At 54.7% G+C, this 23,223-nt stretch overlaps 2 protein-coding genes across 9 annotated transcripts; one reads left to right on the forward strand and one right to left on the reverse strand.

Moving 5' to 3' along the window:
- The first annotated feature begins 534 nt into the window (after positions 1–534).
- Positions 535–11,951, forward strand: ABHD8 (abhydrolase domain containing 8). The gene is made up of 5 exons (XM_033200050.1): positions 535–761; positions 2,329–3,094; positions 9,274–9,444; positions 9,615–9,831; positions 11,245–11,951. The coding sequence occupies exons 2-5, from the start codon at positions 2,337–2,339 to the stop codon at positions 11,413–11,415; spliced, it is 1,317 nt and encodes a 438-aa protein (XP_033055941.1). The 5' UTR covers positions 535–761; positions 2,329–2,336; the 3' UTR covers positions 11,416–11,951.
- Positions 2,159–22,477, reverse strand: ANKLE1 (ankyrin repeat and LEM domain containing 1). Of its 8 annotated transcripts, XR_004434381.1 has the most exons (10): positions 22,131–22,477; positions 21,904–22,056; positions 21,363–21,468; positions 21,114–21,252; positions 20,160–20,897; positions 19,856–20,033; positions 18,577–18,736; positions 18,348–18,486; positions 17,482–17,788; positions 2,159–2,187 (listed from the first exon to the last, which is right to left on the reverse strand). XR_004434381.1 is itself a non-coding variant. In XM_033200047.1 (9 exons), exons 1-9 carry the CDS (start codon positions 22,352–22,354, stop codon positions 17,616–17,618), a joined length of 1,899 nt encoding a protein of 632 aa, XP_033055938.1. In that variant the 5' UTR covers positions 22,355–22,477; the 3' UTR covers positions 16,545–17,615. The 8 variants fall into 8 exon arrangements, 7 of the variants coding, with proteins under 7 accessions (XP_033055938.1, XP_033055934.1, XP_033055936.1 ...); XM_033200047.1 differs by lacking the exon at positions 2,159–2,187 and having other exon boundaries at positions 16,545–17,788; positions 20,238–20,897; positions 22,164–22,477; XM_033200043.1 differs by lacking the exon at positions 2,159–2,187 and having other exon boundaries at positions 16,545–17,788.
- Positions 22,478–23,223: the final 746 nt, after the last annotated feature.

The raw sequence follows: 23,223 nt of genomic DNA on the forward strand, positions 1-23,223 counted from the left end.
CTCGTCCTTACTAAAAAAAAAGGGGGAGGGGGGGCAGGGGATGGGGGTGGGGTGAGGAGGTTAGCAAATAATGGTTCCCAGGGCTTACACAGCCTTGGGTTCAAGTCCCAGCTTTGCCCCTTGCTTGATTTATGTTCTTGTGCCCTTTATGAGCCTCAGTTTCCCCACTGGGGACTGGAAAAAGATCTTGGAGTCTCTGCTTCTAGAATGGAAAGGTCGATACAGAGAGAAGAGTATGGGAGCCTCGTTTGGAAAGGAACAGGACAATTCGGAGGCAGGGGCTGGGAGGCAGGGGCTTGGGAGACCCATTTGCAGAGACAGGGCCCTGGCCGCGCACTCCCAGGCGTCCCTCAGACCTTAGACTTGCAACCCCCTTCTCCGCCTTGAGCCAGGCCCCATCCTCCCGCAACCTCGGTGCACCACCAAAGGGGCGGGGTTGTTGCTCCCAGAGCCCGCCTCCACTCCGGAACTGCCGCCTCTGATTGGGCTCGTAACTAGGCCAGGTCAATCCGCAGCTGCGATAGGCCGAAGTGCCCGCCCGTCGGCACATGGCTCCGCCTACCGGGGGGAGGAACTTAAAGGGCCGGCTTTTTCGGCGGCCGCGGGATGCCCCTGTGCTGACGGCCAGGGGCCGGTGCCCGCCAGCGTAGACGCACCCGGCCTGACCCCGCGCCACCATGTAAACGGCGCCAGCAGGCGGACGCTGGCTTCTCCACCTGGGACCCCTCCGCCCCGACCCGGGCCCCGCGGCCCTCGATGAGGTGAGCGGGGAGTGGGCCCCGAAAGGAGAGATCGAAACCCCGGGGCCTCCACTTCGGAGGAGTGGTGTCCACCAACCCCGCGTTTGGGCTCCCAGGAAGCCACGGAGCCCGACCCCGCTGTAGGGATGAACACCTGGAAGGCGGGGGCCGGGGGCGGGGAAGCCGGACTGGGGAGGCGCCTGTGCGTTGCCCTCTGCAATCCGGGATTAGGGCCCCACTCGAGGTGCGGGGCACAGTCTGCTTCCCCTCCAGTATGTCTGGGGCCACTGCGGGCTCAGTCTCGGGCGTGCGTTACCTTAGCGGCGCCCAACCTGGGGTGGCGGGCAGGAAGGCAGTTGGCCCCATCTCCAGGCCCTAGACACCTAGACAATGGGGGTGCACTGCTCGGGTATCCCCCCTTAGGTTATGTAACTGCATGTGGTTGCCATGGACACGGGGGCGGGGGTGGCCCAAGGAGTGGGATGGAGGCTTGGAGGCCCCCAGCCAGGGCCTTGCCTTTCCCATCCTCTTCTCCACCTCCGGGGACTTGTGTAGCAGATCCCCAGAATCCAGAGTGCCAAGGAGGAAGTTCAGAGTCTAGCTTCCTCTCAGAGTATCTGGGTCTCAGCTTGGCCCTCTATGAAACAGACCCCGGCTCACCTCGGTCTGGGGGAGCTGAGCAAGGCTTTCTGTGGCTCAGTTCCCAACCCCCTCTCCCAGGGCCTCATCTTTCAGGAGTCAGATTCAGAGCCAGGAGTCTCACTGGGGGCTCACCAAAGATTTGCACATTTTAGATGACTTAGGAGGCCCTGGGGATACGTGAGTTAGTGAGTGTATACCTGGATGAGTTAGTGAGTTAGTGCATACCTGAATGAATAAGTTAGTGTATACCTGAATGAATGAGTTAGTGTATACCTGAATGAATGAGTTAGGAGGCCATAAATGGTATAAACTCCAGCTTGTGGGGAGGGGGTGTCTTCAGGCTGGTCCATGTTTGCCACAATGTCCCCTTCTCCAGGAACATCCCCCACCAGACCCCACCACCTTCCCTGCGGACACCCTATGGGGTAAGCCATAGCCACATCTTTCTCTCTGAGGATAGACTAGGGTGGCCCAGGATGGTGTCTGACTAACACAAAGGCACTGCCCAGACAAAACATCTCAAGGCAGGATGGCTCACACCTGTAATCCCAGCACTTTGGGAGGCCAAGGCAGGCGGAACATCTTAGGTCAGGAATTCAAGACCAGCCTGGCCAACATGGTGAAACTCCATCTCTACAGAAAATACATGGTGGCGCCTGCCTGTAATCCCAGCTACTGAGGAAGCTGAGGCAGGAGAATAGCTTGAACCCAGGAGGGGGAGGTTGCAGTAAGCCGAGATACTGCCACTGCACTCCAGCCTGGACGACAGAGTGAGACTGTCTCAAACACACACACACACACACACCTGAGTGCCATGGTGCACTTGCTCTGGCGCTCCCCAAACTGGAGTCTACAAGCGTTCTCCCAAGGCTCAGGGAGTGCATGCTGCAGGGTAGAGGGTTCTCATTGAGACAGCACCTGAACTGGCTGCTGTCCCCACTCACAGGACACACCATGCTGACCGGGGTGACCGACGGTATCTTCTGTTGCCTGCTGGGCACGCCCCCCAACGCCGTGGGGCCACTGGAGAGCGTCGAGTCCAGCGATGGCTACACCTTTGTAGAGGTCAAGCCCGGCCGCGTGCTGCGAGTGAAGCATGCAGGACCCGCCCCGGCCGCTGCCCCACCTCCGCCATTATCCGCATCCTCGGATGCAGCCCAGGGGGACCTTTCTGGCTTGGTCCGCTGTCAGCGTCGGATCACCGTGTACCGCAATGGGCGGTTGCTGGTGGAAAACCTGGGCCGAGCCCCTCGAGCCGACCTCCTGCACGGGCAGAATGGCTCTGGGGAGCCGCCAGCCGCCCTGGAGGTGGAGCTGGCCGATCCAGCGGGCAGCGATGGCCGCTTGGCTCCCAGCAGCGGCAGCGGCAGCGGCAGTGGCAGTGGTGGGCGGCGGCGGCGAGCCCGGCGCCCCAAGAGGACCATCCATATTGACTGTGAGAAGCGCATCACTAGCTGCAAAGGCGCCCAGGCCGACGTGGTGCTGTTTTTCATCCATGGTGTCGGCGGTTCCCTGGCCATCTGGAAGGAGCAACTGGACTTCTTTGTGCGCCTAGGCTATGAGGTGGTGGCTCCTGACCTGGCCGGCCACGGGGCCAGCTCTGCGCCCCAGGTGGCCGCAGCCTACACCTTCTATGCGCTGGCTGAGGACATGAGAGCGATCTTCAAGCGCTATGCCAAGAAGCGAAACGTGCTCATCGGTCATTCCTACGGGTAAGTGAACCCTGGCACGTGGGGTGGGGGTGAGGGATGGAGGTCAGCAGGGACTGACAGTCACAAAATACTGAGTTTTTGGTTGGGCCCTGTGGCTCACGCCTGTAATCCCAGCACTTTGGGAAGCCAAGGCGGACGGATCACCTGAGGTCGGGAGTTTGAGAACAGCCTGGCCAAGGTGGTGAAACCCCGTCTCTACCAAAAATACAGAAATTAGCCAGACATGGTGGCATGCACCTGTAGTCCCAGTTACTGGGGAGGCTGAGGCAGGATAATCGCTTGAACCAGGGAGGTGGAGGTTGCAGTGAGCCAAGATTGCACCACTGTACTCCAGCCTGGGTGACAGAGTGAGACTCAGTCTCAAAAAAAAAAAAAAAAAAAAAAAAACCTGAATTTTCAGCCCAGATGCCGCTGACGCCTGTAATCCCAGTGCTTGGGGGGCCAAGGCAGGAGGATATCTTGAGGCAAGGAGTTCAAGACCAGCCTGGGCAACATAGGGAGACCCTAGCTCTACAAAAAGTACAAAAATTAGCTAGATGAGGAGGTGCACACATATAGTTCCAGCTACTTAAGGGGCTGAGGCAGGAGATCGCTTGAGCCCGGGAGGTTGAGGCTGCAGTGAACACCACTGCACTCCAGTGCACACCACTGCACTCCAGCCTGGGCAAGATGGTAAGACCCTGTCTCTCTTTAAAAAAAAAAAAAAAAAAAAAAAGGCCAGGCACAGTGGTGCACACTTGTAGATGGATCACTGGAGATGAGCCTGGACAACATGGCAAAACCCTATCTCTTAAAACAAAACAAAACAAACAAAAATCCTAATTTTTCTCCTTGAAAAAAAAATCCCATTTTTTTATTATTTAAGTTTTACTTTTTCTTTTAAATAGAGATGGTGTCTCACTATATTACCCAAGATGTTCTTTAACTCCTGGGTTCAAGTGGTCCTCGCACCTCAGCTTCCCAAAGTGCTAGGATTACAGGTGTGAGTCATTGTGCTCAGCCTTAATTTTTTCTTTTTTCTTAGATGGAGTCTCGCTGTGTTCCCCAGGCTGGAATGCAGTGGCGAGATCTCGGCTCACTGCAAGCTCCACCTCCCAGATTCATGACATTGTCCTGCCTCAGCCTCCTGAGTAGCTGGGACTACAGGCACCCGCCACCACATCTGGTAATTTTTTGTATTTTTAGTAGAGACAGGGTTTCATCGTGTTAGCCAGGATGGTCTCAATCTCCCAACCTCCTGATCCTCCCTCCTCAGCCTCCCAAAGTGCTGGGATTACAGGCGTGAGCCACCGCGCCCAGCCAATTTTCAAGTTTAAAAAAAATTATATAGAGATGGCGGGGGTCTCATTATGTTGCCCAAGCTGGTCTTGAACTCCTGGGCTCAAGCCATCCTCCCTCCTTGGCATCCTGACGTGGTGGGATAACAGGCATGAGCCACTATATCAGGCTGAAAGCTCCCATTAACATATGTAATCAGACAGGGATTTCCATCATCACTGATATTATTTCACATTGTTCTAAAGCAGTGTTGCTCAGGCCAGGTGCAGTGGCTCATGCCTGTAATCGTAGCACTTTAGGAAGCCAAAGCAGACAGATCACTTGAGGTCAAGAGTTCAACACCAGGCCGGGCGTGGTGGCTCAAGCCTGTAATCCCAGCACTTTGGGAGGCCGAGACGGGTGGATCACGAGGTCAGGAGATCAAGACCATCCTGGCTAACACGGTGAAACCCCGTCTCTGCTAAAAAATACAAAAAACTAGCTGGGCGAGGTGGCGGCGCCTGTAGTCCCAGCTACTCGGGAGGCTGAGGCAGGAGAATGGCGGGAACCCGGGAGGCGGAGCTTGCAGTGAGCTGAGATCCGGCCACTGCACTCCAGCCTGGGCGACAGAGCGAGACTCCTCAAAAAAAAAAAAAAAAGAGTTCAACACCAGCTTGGCCAACATGGTGAAACCCCATCTCTACCAAAGGTACAAAAAATTAGCCAGGCATGATGGTGCGTGCCTGTAATCCCAGCAACTCAGGAGTCTGAGGCAGGAGAATCACTTGAACCTGGGAGGCAGAGGTTGCAGTGAGCAGAGATCATACCACTGCACTCCAGCCCGAGCAACAAGGTGAGACTCCACAAAAAAAAACAAAAACAAAAACAAAAAACACAGTGTTGTTTAATCCCAGCACTAACATTCTTGGCCAGGTTATTTTTTTTTTCTGTGGGGGGCTGTAGAATGTTTAGTAGTATCCCTGGCTTCTGCCCAGTTGATACAACTACGTAATCTAGTGTTGATCATGACAGTCAAAAATGTCTTCAGAAGTTGCCAAATGTGCACTGGTGGGCAGAATGACCCCTGGCTGAGAACCACTGCCTTAGATTAAGTTCAAAAGTCAGCTGCCCTGGAGATCCCTGTGCATTCAGGAAGGGCTCATTGGAATCCTGTAAATTCTAGGCATTTACAAAGGCATGGGTTACTGAAATTCACTCCTGCTTAAAGGGCAGGTCATACAACCTAAAACTTACCAATAACCCTTCTATGGAAGGCTTGGTCCCCAGGGCTTGACCACTACCAAGTGGCCTCATTCTTTCCCTTATCCAGGAAGAAAGGCAAGATTGGAACAGCCAGGTGGGTTGAACACCACTGTTTTAGAGATTCTAGCCTATGCAATTAGACCAGAAAAAGAGGCTGGGTGCAGTGGCTCACACCTGTAATCCCAGCACTTTGGGAGGCCGAGGAGGGCGGATCACGAGGTCAGGAGATCGAGACCATCCTGGCTAACACGGTGAAACCCCGTCTCTACTAAAAATACAAAAAATTAGCCAGGCATGGTGGCGGGCGCCTGTAGTCCCAGCTACTCGGGAGGCTGAGGCAGGAGAATAGCGTGAACCCAGGAGGCAGAGCTTGCAGTGAGCCAAGAACGTGCCACTGCACTCCAGCCTGGGCAACAGAGTGAGACTCTGTCTCAAAAATTAAAAACAGAAAAAAGAGAAAAAAAGAAAAATAAATAAGTGGCCAGGTGTGGTGGCTTACACCTGTAATCCCAACACTTTGGGAGGCTGAGGTGGGAGGACTGCTGTAGCTGTGGAGTTGCCGAAGACCAACCTGGGCAACCTAAGCAAGATCTTATCTCTACAAAAAAGAAAAAGTAAAAAAAAAAAAAAAAAGAAAACAAGGAAGTTACGTAAGTATCTAAAAGAAAGGAATCCAGACTGAGAGGTAACAGCTCTTGTTTGTTTATATTTGTTTATATAACATACTCAAAAGTTGATGCTTATGATAAAGTATTCCTCTAATTAAATGAGCATCCACCTGCCAGGCACAGTGGCTCACACCTGTAATCCCAGCACTTTCAGAGGCTGAGGCAGGCGGATCACGAGGTCAGGAGTTCAAGACCAGCCTGGCCAAAATGGTGAAACCCTGTCTCTACTAAAAATACAAAAATTAGCTGGGTGTGCTGACAGGCACCTGTAATCCCAGCTACTCAGGAGGCTGAGGCAGGAGAATCATTCGAACCCATGAGGCGGAGGTTGCAGTGAGCCAAGATCGCACCATTGCACTCCAGCCTGGGTGACAGGGCAAGACTGTCTCCAGAAAAAGAAAACAAAAAACACCCACCTACAATAGTTCCCATGACCCCATAACAATGCTATGAGGTCAGCACATTTACAACTTCAGGAATGTGGAGGCTGAAGCTCAGAGAGGTGAAGCAACCTGCCCAAAGACATACAGGAAGTCCCTGACACAATCAGGTCTGCCTGACTCCTGTCTGTATCCTTTCCTCATTACAGCAGGGGCTGGCCAACATTTCCTTAAAGGGTCAGATAGCAAATATTTTAGGTTTGCAGGTCATACAGTCACTGTTGGAACTTCTGATAAAACCTTATTTAGGAAACATTTTTTGGCCAGGCACGGTGGCTCACGCCTCTAATCCCAGCACTTTGGGGGACCAAGGTGGGCAGATCGCCTGTGGTCAGGAGTTCGAGACCAGCCTAACTAACATGGTGAACTCCCGTCTCTACTAAAAATACAAAAACTAGCCGGGCATAGTGGCGGGCGCCTGTAATCCCAGCTACTCGGGAGGCTGAGGCAGGAGAATCGCTTGAACTCGGGAGGTGGAGATTGCAGAGAGCCGAGATCGTGCCACTGTGCTCCAGTCTGGGTGACAGAGCGAGACTCTGTCTCAGAAGAAAAAAAAACAAAAAAACTTTATTTAGAAAACATTTTTCAAATCTCCAAAAGTGTTAACTATATTTACAAAAGCAAATGACTAGCCCAGAGGCCGTACATAGTTTGCTGACCCCTGCTTTAGTAGGAATGAGGAACTGAACTTTGGGGGCTCCTCAGACCATGCCCTTCCATCTTGTATAAGGAAGACAGATATGTCTTGCCCAGAGGCAGGTGGCGGAACATCCTGAAAGGGAAGGGATAGTAGGAAACCGTGACCTCCTCTGGGCAGCCAGAAGCATTTGTTTAATCAGATTGCTTTCCTAACACTTGCTGATAAGTAATTCTTACTGCTTTTGGGTCATGGTGACTTTCAGAATCTGATGAGGGCCAGGCACAGTGGCTCTATAATCTCAACACTTTGGAAGGCCAAGGTGGAAGGATCACTTGAGCCCAGGAGTTCAAGACCAGCCTGGGCAACACAGTGAGACCCTCATCTCTACAAAAATTTTTAAAAATTAAAATAAAAAGTCTGGTGAAGCTTCTGGATCCAGATTCTCTCTTCAAAATAAGTTCCATCCTCAACACTCAATCTCACACTTTCATGGTATTTGAGAGGCGGCCCCCATCCCTCACCCCTTCAGGTGTCCATGGACCCCAGGGGAAGAATCTTGGCTTTCAAGGTTCTTCTTGAACCTTCTGGGTGAGGGGAGGACATGAACTCCCTCACCAGGCCGGGTGTTACGGCTCACACCTGCAATCCCAGCACTTTGGGAGGCTAAGGCCAGAGGATAGATCATTTGAGCCCAGGAGTTCAAGACCAGCTTAACCAACATGAGGAGATCCTGTCTTTATAAAAAAAATTTTTTTTTTTGAGCTGGAGTCTTGCTCGTCACCCAGGCTGGAGTGCAGTGGCACGATCTTGGCTCACTGCAAGCTCCGCCTCCCATGTTCACGCCATTCTCCTGTCTCAGCCTCCGGAGTAGCTGGGACTACAGGCGCCTGCCACCACGCTCGGTTAATGTTTTGTATTTTTAGTAGGGACGGGGTTTCACCATTGTTAGCCAGGATGGTCTCGATCTCCTGACCTCGTGATCTGCCCGCCTCGGCCTCCCAAAGTGCTGGGATTACAGACGTGAGCCACCGCACCTGGCCATAAAAATTTTTAAAAATTAGCTGAGCATGGTGGCACATGCCTGTAGTCCCAGCTACTCAGAAGGCTGAGGTGAGAGGATCACTTGAGCCCAGGAAGTCAAGGCTGCAGGGAGCTACGATTATGCCACTGCACCACTCCAGCCTAGGCGACAGCAAAACCTTGTCTCAAAAACGGAACAGGCCAGTCCCAGTGGCTCACGCCTGTAATCCCAGCACTTTGGGAAGCCAAGGTGGGCAGATCACTTGAGGTCAGGAGTTCTCGACCAGCCTGAGCAACATGCTGAAACACTGTGTCTACTAAAAAATACAAAAATTAACCAGGTGTGGTGGTGAACGCCTGTACTCCCAGCTACTCAGGAGGCTGAGGAAGGAGAATCAGTTGAACCTGGGAGGCAGATGTTGTAGTGAGCTGAGACTGCATCACTGTACTCCAACCTGGGCGACAAAGTGAGACTCTGTCTCAAAAACAAAAACAAAAACAAACCAGGCCGGGCATAGTGGCTCACGTCTGTAATCCCAGCACTTTGGGAGGCCGAGGCGGATGGATCACCTGAGGTCAGGAATTCAAGACCAGCCGGACCAACATTGTGAAACCCCATTTCTACTAAAAATACAAAAATTATCTGGGTGTGGTGGTGTGCGGCTGCAATCCCAGCTACTCGGGAGATGGAGGCAGGAGAATCGCTTGAACCCAGGAGGGAGAGGTTGCAGTGAGCCAAGATCGAGCCACTGCACTCCAGCCTGGGTGACAGAGTAAAACTCTGTCTCAAACAAAAACAAAAACAAAACAAAACAAAACAAAATGGTCACTACTTGTATCCTGCTGACCGCCTCCCTTCAATCCTCCCATCACCCCACCCATTCCGGGCAGTGTCTCTTTCTGCACATTCCTGGCACACGAGTACCCAGACCTAGTGCACAAGGTCATCATGATCAATGGCGGGGGCCCTACGGCGCTGGAGCCCAGCTTTTGCTCAATCTTCAACATGCCCACCTGCGTCCTGCACTGCTTGTCACCCTGCCTGGCCTGGAGCTTTCTCAAGTGAGTGCCCCCATCCCAAAGGCCGTGATCCTGGCCCTGGGGAACCCAGGCGTCTGCTCGAGTTGGATGGGAGGGTGGGCTGTACTGCTGGGACTAGGGCTGGCATCGGGGGCACCCCGCGGCAGGCGGGCTGGCATGAGGGGCTCTAGCGGTGCCTCCACCACCACCAGGGCCGGCTTCGCCCGCCAAGGAGCCAAGGAGAAGCAGCTGTTAAAGGAGGGCAACGCTTTCAACGTGTCATCCTTCGTGCTCCGGGCCATGATGAGTGGCCAGTACTGGCCAGAGGGCGACGAGGTCTACCACGCCGAGCTCACCGTGCCGGTCCTGCTTGTCCACGGCATGCACGATAAGTTTGTGCCCGTAGAGGAAGACCAGCGGATGGCCGAGGTAGAGGAGGGCACCTGGGGCGCCACAGCTACAAATCCCCAGGGTGCAGCCCAGGAGGGGCGTGGCCTCTGCGGGGGGCGTGGTAGTGTTTGGTGGGCGTGCTTTCTTCCCTAGGGGGCGTGGTCGCCGGGTGGGCGTGGTGTCTAGATGCTGCATCTTGTTCTGACCCCAGGCAAACAGGAGCATTAGGTCTAGCATCAAAGGTATAATCTAGAAAGCAGGGCTGCCCTGGACAGGTGTTAGCAATTATGCACCGTCCCCCACCGCATGTAAGAAGGCTCTCCTCACAGCGGAGGATTTGTATAAGAGACTGGTGACTATATAATTCTAGGAGACTGGCACCAGGGGATCTTTAGATTAGAAACTCTAATTAGCGAGTTGAGATTAGAAAGGGTCTGGGGATCCTTAGCACTTAGAATAGCCTTGGATACTAACCCGGTGAGGTGGTTCACGCCGATAATCGCTGCAACTTGGGGGGCTGAGTGGGGCGGATCGGTTGAACCCAGGAATTCAAGGCTGCAGTGACCCATACTAGCACCACTGCACTCCAGCCTGGGCGACAGAGCAAGACCCCATTTCTCAAAAAAAAAAAAAAAAAATTAAAGTATAGCTCTGTACTGGTGGTTCTTAACTAAGGAGGATTCTGCCCCCAAGGAACACGTGGAAATGCATGGAGACATTTTTGGATGTCATGACTGAGGGGGTACTACTGGCATCTGGTGGATGGAGGCCAGGGATGCTGCTCAACATCCTACAAATGCGCAGGATAGCAGCCCCACACCAGCTGCCCTCCACCCCCACCAGCAAAGAATGATCCAGCTCCTAATGTTGGATCCTCCTCCGGGTCGGGCGCGGTGGCTCACACCTGTAGTCCCGGCACTTTGGGAGGCCGAGGCGGGCAGATCACCTGATGTCAGGAGTTGGAGACCAACCTGGCCAACATGGTGAAACCCCGTCTCTACTAAAAATACAAAAATTAGCCGGGTGTGGTGGCGCGTGCCTGTAATCCCAGCTACTCGGGAGGCTGAGGCAGGAGAATCGCTTGAACCCAGGAGGCGGATGTTGGAGTGAGCCGAGATTGCGCCACTGCACTCCAGCCTGGGTGATAGAGCAAGACTCCGTCTCCAGAAAAAAAAAAAGAAAGAAAAGAAAGAAAAGAAAAAAGAAAATCCTTCTCCGGGCGTACTGTACACACTTAATAAATGCTGGATGCCTGAATACTAGTTCGGCTCCTGCAGGGCGACAGGCCATCCTCTAGCTCCCCCTTGAGTGGAAGTGGAGAGATGCAGGGTAGATGGGAGGAGGGACTTTTGGATGCTGCGGGCCATGTGTGGATGTCGGAGTCCCAGGGAAGCCTGGCCTCTCGCTCCACCCTCCTGCCCCCGCCTACCCTGAGCCCCGCGTCTTCTGCAGATCCTGCTACTGGCATTCCTGAAGCTCATCGACGAGGGCAGCCACATGGTGATGCTGGAATGCCCCGAGACGGTCAACACGCTGCTCCACGAATTCCTGCTCTGGGAGCCCGAGCCTTCGCCCAAGGCTCTGCCCGAGCCACTGCCGGCGCCTCCAGAAGACAAGAAGTAAACGCCGGGCCGGCGGGGCATCGCTTGGTGAGCACAGCCGCAGCAGGAGGAGGCCGGAGCCTGCGCCGGGTCTGCAGCTCAGACCACCTGTGCGGGCCGTTCGCTCCGGTGGGCGGGGCCAGGTCAGGGAGACGCCCCAAGGCTGGCTGGGCGGGGCGTGGCATCTGAGAGAGCCCAGCGGACACTCCGCTCTCTGCTTCCGTCCCGCGGGGCCCATCGGCGTTTCGGGGCTGCAGCCGGGACCCTCGCGGAAGATGACTTTGTACAGAAGCTCTCCCTCACTTTCCCCACGACGCCACGGTCGAGGCAGGCCCCCCACCCCGCTCTCTGTCTTCCGTGTCAGACGTGCTTGATCCTGGGACCCACGATCCCCACGGGGACCCTCGGGGCCCCATCCCGTTGCCTGAGACCCTCCCTACCCCCCATTCCTCGGCGCTGGGAGCTATTTTTGCCCAAGGGGGGAGGGATGGGGGGGGCTAGCGCCACCGAACCTGCACATCTCAACTTGTAACTCAATAAACAGAAGTGACAATCGGAGTCTCCGGACCTGTGCTGGGTGACCACAAGGCAGGGTGTTCACCGCCCGGAGTCTCAGTTTTCCCATCTGCAGACTGGGCTCAGGCTGATGCCTCGAGCTCAGGATCGACTTTGGCAATGTCTGGGATCCACATTAGCTTCCTGAATTTCCCCTCGCACCTCAGAAGGCTGGGCCTCCTGCCGGGCGCGGTGGCTAAGCCTGTAATCCCAGCACTTTGGGAGGCCGAGGAGGGGGGATCACGAGGTCAGGAGATCCAGACCATCCTGGCTAACACAGTGAAACCCCGTCTCTACTAAAAATACAAAAGATTAGCCTGGTGTGGTGGCGGGCGCCTGTAGTCCCAACTACTCGGGAGATTGAGGCAGGAGAATGGCGTGAACCCAAGAGGCGGAGCTTGCAGTGAGCCGAGATCGTGCCACTGCACTCCAGCCTGGGCAACAGAGCGAGACTCCGTCAAAAAAAAAAAACACAAATACAAAGACGAGCCAGGAATGGTGGCGAGCGCCTGTAGTCCCAGCTACTCCGGGATCCTGAGGCCGGAGAATCCCTTGAACCCAGGAGGTGGAGGTTGCAGGAGCTGAGATCGTGCCACTGCACTCCAGCCTGGGCAACAAGACAAGACTCCGTCTCAAAAAACACGAGATGAGCCCTTCCCTGGCAGGAAGAGATCCAACTGAGGTTTAGGTAAAGATCGGTGGGTGATGCATGGAATTAGAGCTGCCATAATTGAGTGCCCACTGTATTCCGGGCTGTGTTTTGAATGCCTGTCACCCACTGCTTCATTGAATTCGACTCATCCAACCCCATCCAGCAAGTTAGGATCTTTTACTATCACCATGTTATATCTTTTAGCTTGGTTTAGGGTCACCTTTGTCAAGAAGATTTTTCTTTTGAAACCACCAAATCTGTGTTTTAGTTTTTTAGTGTTTGTTTTTGTTGTTGTTGTTGTTTGTTTGTTTGTTTGTTTTTTGAGACGGAGTCTTACTCTGTCGCGCAGGCTGGAGTGCAGTGGCACCATGTCGGCTGGCTACAACCTCCACCCCCTCCCCCCCGTCGAAGCGATTCTCCTGCCTCAGCCACCCGACTAACTGGGATTACAGTCGCCTGCCACTGCCGCCAGCTACTTTTTGTATTTTTAGTAGAGACGGGGTTTCACCATCTTGGCCAGGCTGGTCTTGAACTCCTGACCTCGTGATCCACCCGCCTCGGTCTCCCAAAGTGCTGGGATTACAGGCGTGAGCCCCTGCACCTCGCCTACATTTTATTCTGATCCATGTATATCTAGGCCTATCTGTGGTTCCTGTGTATTACAGGAGGAGGGAGGAAATCTTTCCTTCAGTTCTATCCTTTCCCCACTGGTTTGGGAGCTCCATCTTTAGTTTAGACCAGGGGGGCAATTGTGTCCATTGGCAACTTCTGGTGACATTTTTAATCGCCATGTTTGGGGGTGCATGGGTGTTGCTGGCTTCTAGGGGATGGAGACTAGGGACGCTGTTCATCACCCTGCAATGCACGGGACAGACCCCACAGCAAAGAATAAGCCAACCCCAAATGTCATTAGAGCCAAGATTGGGAAACCTTGTGTTAGACAAATCCCATCTCTTCTGGGGGCTCTAGATTCTTTACCAATGTCCTGTTTGTGTATTCTGGGGCGATGGCACAGTGTCATAACTCCTGTGGCTTTATCATTAGATTTGGCACCTGGGAGGCAACCCCATTTCACACTTTTTTTTTTTTTTTTTTGAGACAGAGTCTTGCTCTGTTGCCCAAGCTGGAGTGCAGTGGCACAATCTTGGTTCACTGCAGCCTCAGCCTCCTGGGATCAAGCGATTCTCTTGCCTCAGCCTCCTGAGTAGCTGAGATTACAGACACCCGCCACCACGCCCGGCTAATTTTTGTATTTTGAGTAGAGACAGGGTTTCACCGTGTTGGCCAGGCTGATCTTGCATTCCTGACCTCAGGTGATCCACCCGCCTCGGCCTCCCAAAGTGATGGGAGTACAGGCGTGAGCCACGGTCCCTGTCCCCTGTTTTACATTTGAGGAAAGTGAAGCTCAGAGAACGGTTCCTTCGGCTCAGTTACAAGTGGTCGAGCCCAAACCCACTCCAGAAACTGGACTCCTAATCACAATACCAGCCATTCCCCCAGGAACAGCCAGAGGCTCAGCAGTGGCGAGGCGGCGGAAACTCGGCCCAGGTCACAGCCCGCCCCCTGCGGGACCTGGTTGGCTAAACTGCCGTGATGACCGGCAGGTCCTGAAGCCAATGAGGCAGCGGATCTCTCCAGGTCCCTAAATCCACGGGGCCCTTTGCAGAAGCGACTTCCAGAAGCTTAAATGCCCTCGAGCCGCCCGCCCGCCGGAAACTAGGCTCCTGATGTCTCACCAGGATGGCGACTTCGTATTTACTGAAGATCTTTGCACATGAATGATCTGAAGTCTCCTAGCATCGCTGGAAGTCGGGTTATTATAGTACTAGTACTAGTAGTAGTAGTAGTACTAGTAGTAGTAGTACTAGTACTAGTACTAGTAGAAGTATTTGAGATGGAGTCTCACTCTTTCGCCAGGCTGGGGTGCAGTGGCGCGATCTCTGTTTATTGCAACCTTTGCCTCCCAGGTTCAAGTGATTCTCCTGCCTCAGCCTCCCGAGTAACTGGAATCACAGGCGCTCACCACCACACCCGGCTCATGTTTTGTATTTAGTAGAGACAGGGTTTCACCATGTTGATCAGGCTGGTCTTGAACTCCTGACCTCAGGTGATCCACCTGCTTCAGCCTCCCAAATAGCTAGGATTACAGGCGTGAGCCACCACGCCCTGCAGGGTTATTATTAATAATACCCCCCCCCTTTATTTTTGAGACACAGTTTTGCTCTTGTTGCCCAGGCTGGAGTGCAATGGCCGGATCTCAGCTCACCACAACCACCGCCTCCCGGGTTCAAGTGATTCTCCTGCCTCAGCCTCCCAAGTAGCTGGGATTACAGGCATGTGCCACCACGCCTGGTTAATGTTTGTATTTTTAGTAAACATGGGGTTTCTCCATGTTGGTCAGGCTGGCTTCGAACTCCTGACCTCAGGTGATCTGCCCGCCTCAGCCTCCCAAAGTGCTGGGATTACAGGCATGAGCCACCGAGCCCCGCCAATAATCCCATTTTATAGAGGCTGGGATTGCACAGTGATCCTGAAGAGGGTCCTGGCCCTGCTCACGCCTCATCACACAGGCAGCCTCTCGAGGGCCCCCACACCTCCCCTTCCTCCAGAAAGTTTTCGCCTGGGCTGCACTGCTAGACACTTTGGGCTCTGAGCCACACACTTTGCTCACATGACCTTATTTTTAAATTTTTATAGTTTTTTTAAGAGACAGGATCTTGATATCGCCCAGGCTGGAGTGCAGTGCTGTGATCGTAGCTCCTTGCAGCCTCCAACTCCCAGGCTCAAGCAATCTTCCCACCTCAGGCTCCCAAGCAGCTGGGACCACAGGCCCACCCACCACATCCGCCTAATGTTTTTACTTTTTGTAGAGAGAGAGTCTTGCTATGTTGCCCAGGCTGGTCTCAAACTCCTGGGCTCATGCTATCCTCCTGCCTCAGCCTCCCAAAGTGCCGGGATTACAGGCGTGACACCGAGCCCTGACATGACCACATTTCATCTCTTTACTGCCCTCACTGTACAACCTAGGAAACCCAGGCTCAGACAGATTAAATACTGGTCCCAGGTCTCACAGCTGGGTAGCAGTGAACTTGGCTCTTGAGCTGGGTAGATACCCTGAGTGCAGCTGAAGATTTGCCAGTCCATCCCGCCATGTGGGTGTCCCATGTCTGGGAGGTAAGAGCAGGCTCTATCCATTTTGACAGGAACAAGCTGCCAAAGTGTTACCAGAAAGGGGTCCTGATCCAGACCCCAAGAGAGGGTTCTCCAATCTCACACTGGAAAGAATCCAGGAATCGGCCGGGCGCGGTGGCTCAAGCCTATAATCCCAGCACTTTGGGAGGCCGAGACGGGCGGATCACGAGGTCAGGAGATCGAGACCATCCTGGCTAACACGGTGAAACCCCGTCTCTACTAAAAAATAGAAAAAATTAGCCGGGCGAGGTGGTGGGCGCCTGTAGTCCCAGCTACTCGGGAGGCTGAGGCAGGAGAATGGCGTGAACCCGGGAGGCGGAGCTTGCAGTGAGATGAGATCTGGCCACAGCACTCCAGCCTGGGCGACAGAGCAAGACTCTGTCTCAAAAAAAAAAAAAGAAAGAAAGAATCCAGGAAGGCCGGGCACGGTGGCTCAAGCCTGTAATCCCAGCACTTTGGGAGGCTGAGACGGGTGGATCACGAGGTCAGGAGTTCGAGACCATCCTGGCTAACACAGTGAAACCCCGTATCTACTAAAAAAAAATACAAAAAAAGCTAGCCGGGCGGGGTGGCTGGTGCCTGTAGTCCCAGCTACTCGGGAGGCTGAGGCAGGAGAATGGCGTAAACCCGGGAGGCGGAGCTTGCAGCGAGCTGAGATCCGGCCATTGCACTCCAGCCCGGGCGACAGAGCGAGACTCCGTCTCAAAAAGAAAAAAAAAAAAAAAGAAAGAATCCAGGGTGAGTTCATAGAGTATAGTGAAAGCAAATTTATTAAGAAACAAAAGGAATAAAAGAATGGCTACTCCATAGACAGGGCAGGGCTGCTGGTTGCCCATTTTTATGGTTATTTCTTGATGATATGCTAAACAAGGGGTGGATTATTCATGCCTCCCCTTTTTAGACCGTATAGGGTCTAAAGGGTAATGTCCTGATGTTGACACGGCATTTGTTCTTTTGTTTGCTTCTTTGAGACAGACTCTCGCTCTGTTGCCCAGGTTGGAGTGAAATGGCACAATCTCAGCTCACTGCAACCTCCGCCTCCCAGGTTCAAGTGATTCTCCTGCCTCAGCCCACCTACTAGCTGGGATTACAGGCATGTGCCACCATGCCCAGATAATTTTTGTATTTTTAGTAGAGACAGGATTTCACCATGTTGGCCAGGCTGGTCTTGAACTCCTGACCTCAGGTGATCTGCCTGCCTTGGCCGCTCAAAGTGCTAGGATTACAGGCATAAGCCACCGCGCCTGGCCAGCCATGGCATTTGTAAACTGTCATGGCGCTGGTGGGGGTGTAGCAATGAGGACGACCAGAGGTCACTCTTGTCGCCATCTTGGTATTGGTGGGTTTTGGCCGGCTTCTTTACTGCAACCTGTTTTATCAGCAAAGTCTTTATGACCCATTATCTTGTGCTGACCTCCTACCTCATCCTGTGACTTAGAATGCTTTAACCGTCTGGGAATGCAGCCCAGTAGGTTTCAGCCTCATTTTACCCAGCTTCTATTCAAGGTGGAGTTGCCCAGGTTCAAACGCCTCTGACAGAAGCACCGGACTGTTCCAAAGCACCTTCTGCTTCCCTACTTGTCCTCCTCCCATGACGGGGAGCTCACTATTTACTACCCCTCCAGGAGTACCATCTGTAACAAAGTCCTCTCTCAGACTGGGGGAGATCTGCCCTGGTGCTCCCTATACACACACACACACACACACACCACACACACACACACACACCCCTTCTGAAACCAGAGGTGGGGGCTGCTGTCAGCACGGGGCAGCTGGAACATTCAAACATTTCTTCCCAGGCTGGATGGCCAACTCCCCAGCACTCAGCCCCGGGCCTGGATGTCCTGGGGACGAAGCTGTCGCTCGCCTTCAGCCAGGAAGACGAGGAGGGCGCGGTGCAGCAGGTGCACCCCCAAGCGCCGGCGACGAGCAGGTGGCCAGCCTGCCACCACTCCATAGCAGTGCCCTTGTTTCTGGTTGGTGAGCGTCTGGATCCCTGGAGAAATTGGATGTGAGGTCACAGGGGCAGCCATGGGGACACCTCCCCATCCAGCAGAAGTGTGTGACAGCAGGCGGCTGGGTACGGTGGCTCACGCCTGTAATCCCAACACTTTGGGTAGATCACATGAGGCCAGGAGTTCAAGAACAGCCTGGCCAACATGGTGAAATTCCATCTCTACTAAAAATACAGAACTTAGCTTGGCATGATATGGTGATATATGCCTGTAATCCCAGCTACTTGGGAGGCTGAGGCACAAGAATCGCTTGAACCTGGGAGGCAGAGGCTGCAGTGAGTTGGGATCATGCCACCACACTCCAGCCTGGGCGACAGAGTCTCACACACACACAAAAAAGTATGTGACAGCAAACCCAATGTGTATTGCCTTTGAGTGGGGATAAACCAGTGGAGCAAAATACATGCATGTTCAGGTTCAAAGCTGGTGCTCAATAATTGCTCAGTCAACAAATGAACACCCCTCAGAAGCAAAAAAATGAGGGAACTAGAAAGCCAAATGCCTTTCATATGACCCCCATTCTATGTACCAGGTACCCACCTAGGGCTTCCACAATACACGCCTCCCGTGTATAAGCCTCCACAGCGACCACATGCTGGAAGCAATGTAGGGACACAACGCCGCAACCACTGGCCCAGATGTCCAAGATCTGACACACCTTGGGGCAGGCCTGGGGGGGCTAGGGCAGAGTCTGGAGTTAGCACCCCCAATCCCCTCCCCTGCCCATGGCCTGACTGCCCTCGCTGAACCCTGATCCCTGTCCTCACACCTGTTTTCTTGACCGCCCATGATGACCAAGGGCTTCCCAAAGGTGGACATATGGCCGGGCCCTTGTCCCTTTGCCCACATAGAAGATGGCACGGACGAAAGTCTGAAGGCGCTCAGCTGGGGTCAGTGAGAAGGCTCGGGCTGGCAGGTCCTGAGTCTCCCTGGATGAAGGGGGCAGCTCAGACAAGGAAAAGTGGATAGAGTGGTTCCCAGAGGCAGTCCTTAAAGTCATATGTCTAGTGACTCCTGATTACAGGATCAGAGAAAGGCAGTGGCTCCCCAAAGACATTCAGCAGCTTGCTATATATATATATATATATTTTTAGACAGAGTTTCACTCTTGTTCTCCCGGCTGGAGTCCAATGGCACGATCTCAGTTCACTGCAACCTCCACCTCCCAGGTTCAAGCGATTCTCCTGCCTCAGCCTCCCGAATAGCTGGGATTACAGCCATGCGCCAACACGCCTGGCTAATCTTGTATTTTTAGTAGAAATGGGGTTTCTCCATGTTGATCATGCTGGTCTCTAACTCCTGACCTCAGGTGATCCGCCCACCTCAGCCTCCCAAAGTGCTGGCCATGGTGGCTCACGCCTGTAATCTCAACACTTTGGGAGGCCGAGGCGGGAGGATCACTTGAGGCCGGGAGTTTGAAACCAGTCTGGCCAACATGGTGAAACCCCATATCTACTAAAATTACAAAAAAAATTAGCCAGGCATGGTGGCATATGCCTGTAATCCCAACTACTTGGGAGGCTGAGGCACAAAAATCGCTTGAACCCAGGAGGCAGAGGTTGCAGTGAGCCAAGACTGCACTACTACATTCCAGCCTGGGTGAAAGTGTGAGACTCCGCCTCAAAAAAAAAAAAAAAAAAGAGGCTGGTGTGGTGGCTCACGCCTGTAATCCCAGCATTTTAGGAGGCCAGGGTGGGCGGATTACCTGAGGTCAGGAGTTCAAGACCAGCCTGGCCAACATGTTTAAACCTCGTCTCTACCAAAAATACAAAAATTAGCCGGGTGTGGTGGCGGGTGCCTGTAATCCCAGCTACTTGAGAGGCTGAGACAAGAGGATTGTTTGAAGCCAGGAGATGGAGGTTGCAGTGAGCCGAGACGGCACCATTGTATTCCAGCCTTGGCAACAAGAGTGAAACTCTGTCTTAAAAAAAAAAAGAAGAAGCTGATGATTAGAGAGGGCCAGTCCCTTTCTTAAGGGTACACAGCGAATAAAAACCAATCCCCAAATTTTCTAGCTTCCATTTCTGGGGCTTTCCTGCCCTAAGTACCTGGGGTCCAGCAGCAGATATGTGAAGCTAGACTTTACGACCCCCTCCCGCCACCTCCTGGCAGGATCTGGCTGCTCAAACTGCTGGGCCAGTGCGTCTTCATCTGCCTGGACATCTGGAATACAGCCTGTCCGCAGGGCTTCAGCCAGTTCTAGGCTGTGCCCTGAAAACTCTGGGCCTGGAAGTCAAGGGAGATGGAGGAAGGGATGATTCTGAGATGAGGAGGGAAATGGGGCTGAGAGCTGGGGTTCTCTAGGAGATTCCTGGAGGCTCCCTGGATTCCACGTGCCCTGGGGAGACTAACCAGGCGCAATCTGGGCTGCTTTCAGCCGCTGGAGGTAGAATCGCCGGGTGAAGGGTGTGACAGGGCCAGGATTCTCACCAAGCGCTCGGAGCCCCTGCAGCAACTCCAAGTCAGACACAATGGAGACTGGCTGGTCCTGGCAAGAGCTGACAGGGTCCCTGCTACCTGTAGAGCTTGCTTCATCCTCTGTCAGCCAGAGCGTGGCCATGTCACTATCAATGGATGTCTGGTGCTCCCACAGGCCGTGGCAGTCAGAAGCTCCAGGGGGTGGTGTCTGTGGGGGGCTATGAGCTGGACTCCTGTCTAGGAGAGGCATGGAGGAAGGGGAGGACTGGAAGCCAGCAGCATTTGGTGGGGTCAGAGTCAGGGCCTGCAGATGGGCATTCAGCTCTGCCTCCGTGCCCTGAGACCTAGGTACCCTCTGGGTGGCATGGACAACACGCAGAAGTCCTTGCCTGATCAGTGGTAATGACCCAGCCCAGGGGGGAGTGTCTGAGGCTGGGTCCTCGGCTCCAGAGACCTCAACCGCTGTGATGAAAGAGGCATCTGAGCTGTAATCCCAGTGCCCTGGAGGAGACGCTGAGCTCCCATCTTTGTCCACAATTTCAAGGGGAACAGGGAGGCTGGGGGTTCCTGGGTCAGCCTCCAAGCCCATGTCCCTGTTGTCACCTCTGCATGGCTGCGTTTGGAGTGCTATGGAGTCCAGCATCTCATCAGGAGATCCAGAGAGGCCTGGAGCTGCAGGTGAGAGTGGGGGTCAGAGAGGAGAGGAGGAGGGATGAGACAGCAATGGGAATAGGATCAGACATAAAAAGGAGATAGGAATGTCTGAGGCCAAAAAAGCTGGCCACAGATAGTGGACCTAAGAGAACCAATAGGCGGGGTGGGGGAGACAGTGGATGCCAGGGACTGGTCCAGAAGTCAAGCCCCAGCAGCCCTGCAGGCCCTACTCACTGCCAGGTGCAGCCTCGGACTCCTGGGTCTCTGCCCCAATCCGGGTCCGGGTCCTGGTCCGCATGTCGAGATCTTGCAGGACTCGCGCACACTCCAGGTGTCCCTGCTGCAGGGCCAGGTCCAGCGGCCGGAGTCCATCCTACAGGGGCGCGGTCAGCCGGGGGCTCTCGAGGCCCTCTTACCTTCCTTCCCTCCCTCCCTCTCTCTGGGCTCGCCCAGCCTTTCTTTGCCCGCGCAGTGCCTCCCAACCTGGTCGCGCAGCGCCGGATTCGCTCCTTGGCTCAGCAGCAGCTCCAGGCCACGGCGGCAACCCCAGGCAGCGGCCACATGCAGCGGCGTCAGTGCCTCGACAGATCTGGGGCGGCAGCGCAAGAGGGGTCATTGCGGACTCCGCGTCCTGGCAGGAATCCCAATCTCCGCTCTGGGGACCCGGAGCCTTCGTTCTCGGCCCCCCGATCTCCACTGTCCACCCTGGGACACTGCCCTTGGAACCTAAATGCTATGACCTCAGGCCAGGACCCAAACCTCTGTCGTCTGACCCTGGAGCCTCCACCACAAGATCCGAACCCTTGGTCCTAGCGCAGTCCCATTCCCCGCCCTCGGTCTGGGGCCCCAGCGCCTCCCTCGAGCCCTAGCCCCTGCCCTTGGACCCCCAAGTTCCCTCCCCAAGATTCTCCCAAACCCCACCCTCGGGCTCCGAGGCCCTGGCCCGGGATGGTGGGGCGCCCCTTCCCGGATTCCCAGACTTCGGCTTGGGGAGACCCCGCCCCGGACCCAGGCTCTACCTTACCGAGCGTTAGGGTCCCCGCCTTGGCGCAGTAGGGCCCCGAGGCAACGCAGGCCACGCGGGTGCCGGGCTCCGGCCGCCAAGTGCACAGCAGCTGCGCCATCCTCCAGCACCAAATTAGGGTCCGCGCCGCAGCGCAGCAGCTCCTCTACCGCCCTGCAAACACCAGGGTCAGAGTGGACTCGAGTCAAAGACCCCCACTCCTGGCCCGCCCCCGGCCCCGCCCTCACCACGGCTCCTCCTCCCGCAGCGCGGCCCGCAACCTGCGAGCCAGGCGGGCCTCGGAGCACATGCCCTGGCGGGGTCCCAAGCGCATCTCCTGGCGGGTCCATTTCCTACTTCCCGCGGCGGGCTTGTGGGCATGCGCCGCTCCGCCCCTCGGCTCGGGGGTACCCTCTCCCCGGCTGAGCAGGGTTCCTAGCCAGGCTGCCCCGCGCCGCACCGGGGTCCACATCGGGGTTCGAGAGCTTTGGTGTTCGCAGAGGCCCGTGACACCCGGAGGCCCTCAAGCAGGGGCTGGGACCGCCGATAAGAACCCGGGCGGGAGGATGCCACCGGGTGTGCCACTATCTCATTTAAAAACGGGAAACACGAAGGCACCCGGCTCGAGTGGGTGGAGCTACGATTAGGAAAGTCCGGGGTGCCGCAGGTCTTTAAGTCTCAGGGAATCTTCTGCAAGGGTGGCCTCTGGGAGGGCGCACGGCCTTATGAGAGGCTTAGGCCGGGCACGGTGGCTCACACCTGTAATCCCAGCACTTCGGGAGGCCCAGGCAGGAGGGTTGCTTGAGCTCTGGAGTTCGAGATCAGCCTGGGCAACTTGGATAAACCCTGTCCCTACAAAAAATACAAAAAACTAGCCGGGCGTGGTGGCTTGCGCCTGTGGTCCCAGCTACTTGGGAGGCTGAGTTGGTAGAATCTCCTGAGCCCGGAAGTTCGAGGATGCAGTGAGCCATGATCACACCACTGCACTCCAGCCTGGGCAACAGAGCAAAACTCTGTCTCAGAAAATAAACAAGTAAATAAATAAATACATACATACTGGCTGGGCGCGGTGGCTCAAGCCTGTAATCCCAGCACTTTGGGAGGCCGAGACGGGTGGATCACAAGGTCAGGAGATCGAGACCATCCTGGCTAACACAGTGAAACCCCCTCTCTACTAAAAAATACAAAAAACTAGCCGGGTGAGGTGGCGGGCGCCTGTAGTCCCAGCTACTTGGGAGGCTGAGGCAGGAGAATGGCGTAAACCCCGGAGGCGGAGCTTACAGTGAGCTGAGATCCAGCCCCTGCACTCCAGCCTGGGCGACAGAGCGAGACTCCGTCTCA

This window comes from Trachypithecus francoisi, unplaced genomic scaffold (genome assembly GCF_009764315.1).
Source record: "Trachypithecus francoisi isolate TF-2019V2 unplaced genomic scaffold, Tfra_2.0 Lachesis_group5, whole genome shotgun sequence".
Classification (NCBI taxonomy): domain Eukaryota; kingdom Metazoa; phylum Chordata; class Mammalia; order Primates; family Cercopithecidae; genus Trachypithecus; species Trachypithecus francoisi.